The following is an 11,051-nucleotide window of genomic DNA, read 5'->3' on the forward strand; positions in this document are numbered from 1 at the left end:
GCGTGCATGGCTCCAGCTGTCCTGTCTGCCACCAATTCAATGAACAGTATCACTCAAACCCAGTGTCTACACTGGCTGTAAACTTTCCCAAGCCATCCACACCATTTTGGAAGGGGAAGTAAAGGGAGGAAGAAATACCAGTGTTACTCAGAGCAGAAGAGGGACCCAGAGTACTACTGCACACAGGTGGAAAGTGAGAGCTGCAGATAGGGATAGCAGACCTGCTACTTAGCCAGCTTGTCCAGCACCTCCTCTAGACAACCTCCTGATTATGTTGCTTCTCTCTTTGCAGAACTTAAATATGATGGAACTTTTGTGTATGGAGAATGGTTACTCTATGGGAGGCTTATTGTTTCAAAAATTTAACTAAGCCAATAAATTTATTCTTAAGAAAAGCTACTGTGAAAGGGTAACAGCTTACAATCCTTTAAAGAGAGCTGTCATCCATGGGCTTTGTAGCAGAAATACGAAATTTGGCCAGATAGCACTTTGATCAGGAAAACAGCTTTTGCCTACCTGAATCCATATAAGCCTGGTTGTGTTAAAGCTTCTGAACAACTACAGGCTTCCTTCCACCCTGCCTGAGGACTGTGTTCAGGCAACCGGGAGCAGCACAACAGCTCAAAGCTGCTTGGTGCACCCGTGGGGGTGATCATTCCCATACAGCACTACTTCTCCTGTCCCTGTCCATTGGGGCACAGGGAAAGCTCCTATCCCACAGGTATGTACCACCTCTTCCAGGGCCTCCCCACCCTCGCAGCAAAGAATTTCTTTCTAATATCACATCTAAACCTACCTTCCTTCAGTTTAAAGCCATTCCCCCTCATCCTATCACTACATGCCCTTTTAAAAAGTTGTTCTCCCTCTTTTTATTTAAGCCCCCTTTAAGTACTGAGAGGCCTCAGTGTTATCTCAGTGGAGACTTCTTTTCTCCCAGCTGAAAAACCCCATCACTCTCAGCCTGTTAACTGTCTCAACCTTTGAACGCTCTCAAAAATTAACTCATGTGGAGCAGTATGTATGTAGAAACCACTATTCATTCCTCTAGGGAAAGCTCATCATGACACCAAGAGGAGTCTTTTGATCCTCTTGACTGCAGTTTTTGGAGGGGGTGGTATGCTGGAGTTATGTAGCTCTGTGGAGCTGCATTATAACTTATGGCCGCATTTTCACTAAACTTTATTCCTTTCTCTCTTTGGTCTTGAGAGTGGAATAGAGCAAACCTGAAAAATTCCTACTAAGTTGGTATTATTTTTAGTAACCAGTAACACTCTTCTCACTGGCCATAGGAGGTAGGTTTCTCACCTGAAGGAAACTGACTGCTGATAGTATGTCAATATCCTTTATTCCTGGATTTACATTTGGGTTATATTGCATACCAGTGCTTCTCACAGATTTTTGAACCTGCATTATAAATGAGGAGTCCAGCCCTCTGGGTTGAAGAGCCATGTTTTCACATTTGCAGGCACCTACACTCCCTTTGACACTATGTCCACTCTCCTGGTCACAGGTTGGAGCTCATGTCCTACAGATGCTGCCTTCAACCCCACCACCATCCCCAGTGCCCATACTTCACGTGTTGCCTAGGACAGATCATGTTTCCCCATCACTTTCCCTCTCACCATAGCATCCTCCCTGGGCCTGGATCACCTACAGGCTGAGCTCTGACTATTTGAATTTGTGAAATACATGTTTGTCTTGAGAATATAAGCTATTTTTCCTTTTGAGTGTTTTAATTAAAAAAGCATCAACCCACATTTTGTTAACATTGTCTACAATGTATTCAAATGTGTTCAGAATATTATTATGACACTATTTTAATGTCACACATGCTTTCGTACACAGACATTAAAAGGTGTTAAGAAAATCTGAAATCAAAGACCATTTTGTGTGAAACTCTGTGCAGATACACAAGGAAAATGGAGGATGGATCCAACCCCCTTTTCTTCTTTTATTCTTCATGGTCAGACATGATACCAGACCAGGCTCTTGGGGAGTCTTGACCCTTGCTGAGTCTAACCCAAGGGCTGTGTGTAACATGTGAGTTTCTGCTAGCTAGGGCACAGCAAAGTCAATACTCTGCAGACCCTCAAAATAAATTCTTATGCCTCTGTCACAGTGTGCCTGAGAAAGTGTCAGTATGGTTGTATGTATCTCTACTACACTTGTACCAAGTAGTGGCAGATGAACTTTTTCAGTGAGAAATTGGTTTCTGATAAAAATCAAGCTTTCATTGATGACCACTAGTTTTCTCCAGTTTTCTACAGTTTCAGACAGTTCTGAAAGTCCTTTAATTCTCTTTGTTTAACATATTTTCTTTTTGCTGGCTTTTTTGAAGAGGAGTGTATAGACACTGCCTACCATCTTTCTCTCCTAGCATCTCAGATCCCAGTCTAGTTTCCGGGACTGCATATGAGAACAGTCCAAGTGCTCCTTTCCATCACTGTATGTCTGGAATAACCTGAGCTTTGAAAGCAGAGGCATTACTTTGGCAGTACGCCTTTGCTGCCTCTGATCACATCCAAAAAACCAATGGAAGATGGAAATGTGTATCCACAACATTATGTGGATACATGTACTGGTTTGAGTACCTCTATCAGACTTAGCAAGCAGATATGATTACAAGACAATGGAACTTTTACAGTAGCAGCTTATTTCTGGAGTGTGGATGTGAAAATGTTAATATCTGACTCTAGTAAAATACCTGTGGGTTTTTTTAACCTGACTTTTATGTCTTCACATTGAGCTACTCATTATGTGAGATTAAACAAACATAGAGTCAAAAGAAGTAAAAATGAGTATGTTTACTTTTAAAGCCATCTGTATTGTGTTCTCTTCTTCCTTCTTTGCTGTTTTATGCCAGAGCTGTTGCCTCCAGTTTGTGTTTGTCTGAAATTTCTCGTGTTTTGCATGTTTATTTAATTATTCAATACTACTTAATTTATTATTAAATATTTTATATGTATGTCTGACTGAAATATTCTATTACTAAACCAAATGCTTACAGCTTCTCTTTTTCCAGCTTCTCATGAGAAAATGCTGTTATGTCAACTCCTCACGCCTCTGATTACCATCTCTGATGCCTCTTTTGTATCTTGAATGAAGCTGTTATGACATTAGAATATATATTTTCTTAACCCTACACATCCTGTTATTTTAATGTGCTTTTTCCTGAATGTATTTTCGAGAACAGAATTCACTTCCCTGACAGTTTATACAATGAAATTCAGATTTTGTTAAATTGATATCTGTCTTGAATGTATTACCACAGCCAATTACTGACATTGAATTTGATGTTTATGAATTTACATAAGGATATCTGGAAGGAAAAAAAAAAAAGGAAAAAATGTACCTGATCAGAATGTACTGTATGTACTGTTTTCTTATTTTCTGTACATACTGAGAGGCAGAAGATGAAAGCCTTTCTCATGTGTGGTAAGAGCTGATTTATACTCTGATGCCTGTGCTTCCATGTGAACAAGTGATAGTATGAGAAGAAATAGCCTTTAGTTGCACCAGGATAGGGTTAGATTAGATACCTAGTATCTAAGTACCTAAATATCTAAGAAAAATTTCTTCACTGAATGGGTGGTCAGGCATTGGAACAGGCTGCCCAGGGAAGCAGTGAAATCACTATACCTGAGGTGTTCCAAAAACCTGCAGATGTGGCAATCTGGGGACATGGTTTAGTGGAGAACACAGTGGTGTTAGATTAATGTTTGGACTTGATGATTTTAGAAGTCTTTTCCAAGCTAAATCACTCTACATTTTTCTGTTACTAGTACAGAGAACCTGAAACTTGGTGTACTTGGGTGTTCAAGTCCTTGCACTAATACATAAAGCAGCATTGATCACTGATATTTCTCAACCAGTGTGAATCTGCTGTTTTCTTGACTCAAACTCACATGTCCTCCCAGTCTTGCCCTTTGTCTCAGAAGTAGTTCAATAAGTTTACAAAAATCTAGCCTTTCTCCTCACCAGAGGCGAAACAACATATTTAGGCCTTCCCTGGTTGTTATGACTTTTGCTCTGGTATATAGGCTCCTTGTGCACATGCAATGAATGTTGTTTTTTTTAAAAAATGTGCTTCTGTGTCTCTTGGAATAAAATGCTTAGGATATCTTTAAAGAGTGTGGTTAGCTTTACTGCATTAATCCTCTGAGGTATACCTTTTATCAGAGTATACTGAGAGTTGAAGACACAACCAGCTCAAGCTGAGTTTTCTTCTTTCTTAATATTTTGAAGGATACATTCATTATCTCTTTTTAATGGTCCTTGAAGTCAGGTTCCTATTTTGGTTTTGTAAGAAAGCTGCTTCAACAAAATGTCAGATAAGTTATATCCACAATCACTACGAATGTTTTGTATTTCAGTGGTTTCTTATGGCAGCAGTTACAGCAGGGGCATTTCACTGGGTTTTATTGCATGAAGTATCTCATTATTTACATGCTAATAAAACCAGTAAATTAGTATTTATGCTTAGCCTTCTAATAAAACAATCACTTAGAACTGAACAATACAAAATAAGCTTAATCATAATTAGTAAATTATGATAAAGGCAAGAATAAGCAGTACTACTAAAAGTGAGTTGAATTTTGCCTTTTAGCAGGAACATGACCTTCAAAGTAACTAGAACAGTGTTCAGTAATGTATTTTCCTTAAAGATACTTTGCCTCTAAACTTGACAAGAAATCTGTTTCAGTAGAAGTGTTTCTGTAACCTTATGTGTCCGGGGGAAGAGTAGGGAGTCACAAGGAACTGTTTATTCACATGCAGTGGCCTTGATACATCAGTTCCCTTCCTTCTAAGAGAAGCATATCTTTGCATTCCCTGAAGAGGGAGGTATTTCTTTTCAAAAACACCTCTGTTACTCACTCTGTTACACCGACAATGAAAACATCTCCTGAAAACTCCATACAATGCAAAAAAACCCTAAACAAATTATCACAAGAAGCAGTGATTAACTGTAGCATTGATATATAACATATTTAAAAAACGACACAGGACAGCATAGTGAAGTCAAAGTGGTGTAATTCTGTAATTGGCACATTCCTGAAAAAGGTCTCTTTGAAGATTTCTATACTTGTTGAGTAAAAAAGAAAAGCAGAGATTTCTTAGAACTTCTGTCAGTGAACATGTGAAAAACAGTAAGCATGTGAGTTGCTGTCTACAAACTACATAAGTACAGAATAACTTGCGTTGGAAGAAACCTCTAGAAATCACTTTGTCCAGCCTACTGCTCAGCTGCAATAATTACATAAGAGTTTCATTTATAGAGAAATTAAAATATATGAATGTATGACTAATGTAACCGAAAACTAGTAAGAGCATCACATGATTGCTGGAACTCTTAAGTAGCCCACACTGCAGAATGATAGATTTGTGTTATTTTCTGCAAGCATGAAAAGTCCTCATTTCAACTGATCATACCAGATTTCTGACATACTCCTAACCAGGTAGAAACTGGTTAATTACTGTTGATAAAAAGTTTGCTTCAGTAAGAGACTGCTTCAGTTGACTAGAACAGTCTTTGCATGAGTGCCACAAAGCTGAGTAATTTTCTTATTTCACAGCTGATTCTTCAAGTGCAATGTCTTCATCCTTCCCTTTATACACATTTTTGTTTTGTTCTTTGACCCTACCACTTGAACACAATAAACTATTTGTAATTTCTCATAAGAATAGTAATAGTCAAATGACAAATAAAACTATTCCCTTTTCCTCTTTGCTTAGAGTCATAACAAGTTTGCTGAAGGAACTCCTCACAAAATTGTCAATCTATCTGATTGCTATTGCTGATTGCCACCTAAGCACCCAAGCAGAAAGCTTCTGCCTCATTTGCTCAGTATCAGTTTACACCTCCCTGGAAGTATCTGCAGAACAAAACACTGCAACAGAAAATGGGAGTTCAAGCCTTAGGAACTGCAGCTAGCACAGTCCTTTTAGGAGCATAGGCCAGACCCAGCAACATGTTAAGTCACCTGAACCTATTCAATCTGTAATGGAATAAAGAAGCAGGAAGGTCCGGGAGAAGCTTGGTTGAGAAAATTCTCTTTGCTTTAGGCCACACTTGAAGGATTACAGAACTGATCTATCTATTTTGAGTGCTAACAATATGATAAATGTTGTGGAGTTGCAGTTCAAAACTTGGTGTTCACTGGACACCATTTATCAAAGTTTTCTTTTTTGATAGCCAGTGAATCATGATTCTGAAGGAGTTAAAATGCAACTTAAACATCAAGGAAGAATTTTTTTCAGTCAATAATGATAGCATTCCTAAATTCCTGTTGAATGATAAAATTCAGTATACACTGCCAGAGGGATGAATGCTCATCATCCATGTGTTCAACTACAGTCAATGAGCTGCAGAGAAAGCAGATAAGAATTATACATTGCCCGATTTAAATTTAGAGGGCTAAATCTTTTGAAAAGGGCTGGAAATAAGGCTGACCACCTCTGAGTATATTGTTATTTTCTTTAAAAACTTAAGTTGTCAGTCTTGAGTAGGATAGTTGGATAGTGTCCTGAAATGCAGGGTTTTTGGAAAACCAAACCAAACCAAACCAAACCAAACCAAACCAAACCAAACCAAACCAAACCAAAAAACCCAAAACAAAACAAAACCAAAAAAAACAAGCAAGTTTGGAAAATGTGGAAAAGGACTGCATAATTTCCTGTCTGGATCTGATGAAGCAATGCTGTACAACACCTTCTTCATTTCCAAGGGAAATTGCAACAGTGAAGTCCATGAAAAATAAATTCTTTGCAGCACCTATAGCCTTAATTAACCAACCAGAACAGGGTATTTGGGAAGCCATGTAGAATGACAATAGACGCAGAAACAAATGGCATTTTTTAGGATATGTTATAATCTTGTTTGAATGAAATGAAATACAAAAGCTGCATATGTTATGGCAATACCAATGCCCTATGCAGCATGAGTAAAGGACAAAATTTTAAAGCTTCCTGAAGTCAACTTCTTAAGAGCATGGTGTGCTCTGCTACAGAAACAGGTACAATCTGCTTAATTCAATGTAACTCTGACGATAGGAGGCCAGTGAACAATAAATATTTATTAACTGTTATCTTCCCTTTGCATTGTATTTATTTCATGCTTACTTCTGCATTGCTTTTAAATGTAGAGGAGTTTATTCATCCCACCTACCACTCCTTTCTATGAGCCAGATTTTGCCATTCCTTGAGGACTGTGACATTATGTTTAAATGTTACCAGAAATCTGAATCACCAGAACTGATTAGATAAAATTTTTGCCACTTAAATGAGAGCTAAATACAAACTAGGCAAATCCAACCTCAGTTTTAGGGTTACTGTTAGTGTTGCAGGGTTTCTGCACAGGAAATTCTGTGGGCAATTACAGCAGTCATCCAGTAAGTGCCATCAAAAAGAGGTTAACTGAACCACCTTGAAGGCAAGAGACACAACAGTGTTTCCATACATTATGTATGACATTATTGTAGCTATACACACACAATGTATTATTATAATGGCACGTACACCCTTAACATGGACAATTTTCTGAATCAGGAAGGATGATTTAGGTTCTTTAAATTACATGACATTTTTAAGGGGAAAATATTAACAACATGAATGTCTCATTATAAACAGTGCAGCAATTTGTTGATTCTAGCTACAAGATAGTATTCAAAGCAGGTAACTTTTGTATGCAGGTCTTAAGAATTGCATTGGATTTTATAAGGATGTGTGGCACTGAAAGACAGCAGCATGCTAGGGAACACTGGCAGTGTGGGTAGAGCTATGCATCTTCTTAAAACCAATACAAGAAGCTCACTCATTGTAATATACCCAAATGACTCTTAGTAACTGAGATGTCCTTAATATCAAAGAGAGAGGGAGACAGAGATACAGCCGAGCTGTACATTTGGGTATTATTTTCTGTTTTCTTTTGAGACCATTTTGAGCTCTTAATGAGGGGAAAAGTTGCTTCTGGGTCTCCCAGGTAGTGGCATAATCACAGGGCAATAATGCAGAACCTGCAGAAATTGATTCTATGTTCATGTGGAAACTGTGTAGTGTACGAAAAGAAATAGGTGATATTTTGCAAGTTCATGCATTTTTAAAAAGGCAACCGATGGTATCAATAGAGCTGCATGCTGCATGGATACATGCTCTCTCTGAAAGTTAACATTGGTTAACTCATTTCTGAGGTTGTACTGTAGAACCATTGAAAATGGTGAAATGCCTCTGTGATGCAGTGAAAATCCTATCACAGGACAGAAGGATGCAAGTGTTTACATCTCAATAGCCAACATGAAACTAAGAGAACTCAAAGAATTATCCCTCTTTAGCCATTTGTATGACCAGTCAAAAGGCAGGTTACTTTCTATTACAACCTCTTCATCCCGTTAGAAAACAAAACAAAGACTATAAAAGCTTCTCACACAGTGCTTCTCATTCTTAAACTTAAAAAAGCTCAGATATGATCCTTCATCCATCACTTGCTAGCCTTGAGCTGCTTTGTATTACATTGAGTGCAGTTTTGTTAACTTACAAACCTTATAAAACAAATTACCTAACTTGGGTTTACTTTGTTCCTCTCTTATTCTGTCCCTGTGTGCATTAATCATTAAACGGCTCAGGTGCACCTGAAGGCACCCATGGATACTTAAAATGGTACCTGCACAGATACTTTAAATGGTTTAAATGAACCCTTTTCCAGAACACTTGTATTTTGTGGTTCAGGGAAAATATTAATTGCTTAATACTATTAGTCACTGTATCTTGGCGGAATTAAAGTGTTCAGTCTTTGTGCAAGAACAGCTTAAACACATGAAATTGAAAAAAAAAGAGATTGTTTACTTCCCAGTGGCTTCTACTGTAAAGTGATTTATTCGTCTATTTGCAGAAGATTGCCTATTTCCTTTTGTGTCTTATTTTGTCTAGGGAGTGACTTAGGTATTGAGTCAGAGACAGACAGTGTAAATATAAATGTGAACACCTTCCTGTGTTCCAGGAAAAAAAACAAATAAAATAAACTAAACCCAACAAACAAACTCAGAACATCTCGCTCAGGCCCCGGGTTTCCTTGTTGGATAGTCTCAGTGATTTGGAATTTGAATTATTTAAATAAGAGAGGCTTTGTAGGCTTTTGCAAAACTCTGCAGTGGACAGGAAAGGAAGCACCTGAGTTCCAGCCTTGGTGCATGAGACAGAGGATTAACCCAGGTCACTGTACTGTGCTCCACAGAGACTGCTGAAGCAAAAGGTGACTTTCAGCTTCTATCATTCAGAAGCATTCAACACCAACCTTCTGGAGCAAGGAGGGGACTCCTCTTTGGGTTTGTAGGCACGACTTTGGCACCATCTCGAGTATACATTTTGTACGAAAACGCAGATAGGATGAAGCCTCCTCTTATACCATTCCTTTGTAACTGAGGAACACCCAAGGTCAAATTGCTTGTCTATCTGCTCTGAAGCAAGGATGTGTTGAAGGCACTCAGATTATCCAGGAGAATGTCCTAACCAGTGGGCTATCGTGTTTTAAGAGACTTCTCTGTCTCCTCTTCAAGGTCTCCCACTTAGCATGAATTCTCAAATATTGACTGGAGTAGGGACTTGACTCTAATTCTCCAGCATTCCACAAATATTCCCTGAATGGCAGATTATTAAATCAATATATTGCTTGTCTGTCTCTATAGCCCAATAAATAAATATACAGAGTGGTTGGATGACGCTGATGTTGCATAATATTTCACATGCTTAGCATCAACAAAGGCCTTTCTGTTATTCGAATGGTGCCGCCTGATATTCACACCCACTACATGCTACTCTTCCTGCTAGATGAGCTCAGGGACAGCGTATGGATCAGAGACAGCGAAGGAGAGCAAAGGACTGCCGGGCTAACAAAAGCACTCTTTACAGTACTTCCTCTCCCCGACCTATTCTACCTTCAGCAACAAGTACAGTGAGCCAGCCCAGCTGTGTATTTGCAAATTTCTGTTTATTCCTGCTCTAATTCCAATGAAAGCACAGGGATACTGGAAACTGAGAAACAGTAACTAACTGGTTACGCTTTGGGGTAACCAGTGCTTCTGCTTTTGAAATCTGCATTTTTTTAAATGGCTGATAATATTAGTTTTTGCCCTTAAAATGCAGAATCTTCTGGGTTGGCTCCTTACCTCCTCTGTGTGCTCCTCTTGAGAGCAGAACAAGACAATTGCACTTATTTTATGCATGGAAGAATGAAATGCACAGCTGTGATTACATTATTATTTTTCTTATATTATTAATAAACATTGCTTTGATGAGTGGTATGTCTGCCACATAATGATGACCTTCTCTTCAGCAGAACTGCGAATTATCTATCCTCAGGAAAAAACAGCAACTGATACAGCAGATGGGAGAGGTGGATGAGCTAGTTGTGAGATCCATCAGCCTATGAAATATTACTGAGTCAGGAGACTTTTCAAAGATAGATGTGTATACCAGGCAGCATATAAAGGCAGTGAGTGGAGCATACTGCTGAACTGCAGATAATAATTTTTTTTATTTTTGTTTGTTCAGGGACCAAACTAAGCATTGTTCATTAAATCCTTCCTCTTCCCCACAAAGCAAAGGAAACCACACTTACCTTGAAGGCCATATTGTGCATTCCTGGGTGATCACGGGTGCTCTCCCTTAGCTCCATGTGCCTAGCACAGACAGGTTGGGTGAATGTTGAAGTCTAGTTGCGGCACGGCAACAGCAGCCAGAGACTGGTTAATCCATCCACAGGGCCGATACAACTTGAAATCTAGTGAAGAGTAACTTCTCAGGTTAATCTTGCTCACTCTTAGCTCCACCTTCTTGCTCCCCTGGCAAGCATAGCAAATGGCATTCATTGTTTCTCGACAAAAGAAGGGAGAATACCTGCGGGCCCCAGGAATGCATCTCACCCAGTATATCCCGGGGCAATGCCAAAGACCATTGTGTGTATTTATAAAATTTCTGGCTTTCCTGAATTGCATGGGTGGAAATACTCCACACTCATATTTTGAGAGTTTTTATCTGGTTTTGTTTTTTTTTTTTTTTTT

General features: G+C 38.8%; 1 protein-coding gene across 1 annotated transcript in view; it reads right to left on the minus strand.

Annotated features, from left to right (window-relative positions):
- The window catches only part of SLC28A3 (solute carrier family 28 (concentrative nucleoside transporter), member 3), a 43,246-nt gene extending 32,580 nt beyond the window's left edge, over positions 1–10,666 (minus strand). The window contains exon 1 of the mRNA XM_009080757.1: positions 10,610–10,666. Coding sequence (XP_009079005.1) covers positions 10,610–10,666 — 57 coding nt within the window. The remainder of the gene's footprint in view (positions 1–10,609) is intronic.
- Between the last annotated feature and the right edge of the window lie 385 nt (positions 10,667–11,051).

This window comes from Acanthisitta chloris, unplaced genomic scaffold (genome assembly GCF_000695815.1).
Source record: "Acanthisitta chloris isolate BGI_N310 unplaced genomic scaffold, ASM69581v1 scaffold16558, whole genome shotgun sequence".
Classification (NCBI taxonomy): domain Eukaryota; kingdom Metazoa; phylum Chordata; class Aves; order Passeriformes; family Acanthisittidae; genus Acanthisitta; species Acanthisitta chloris.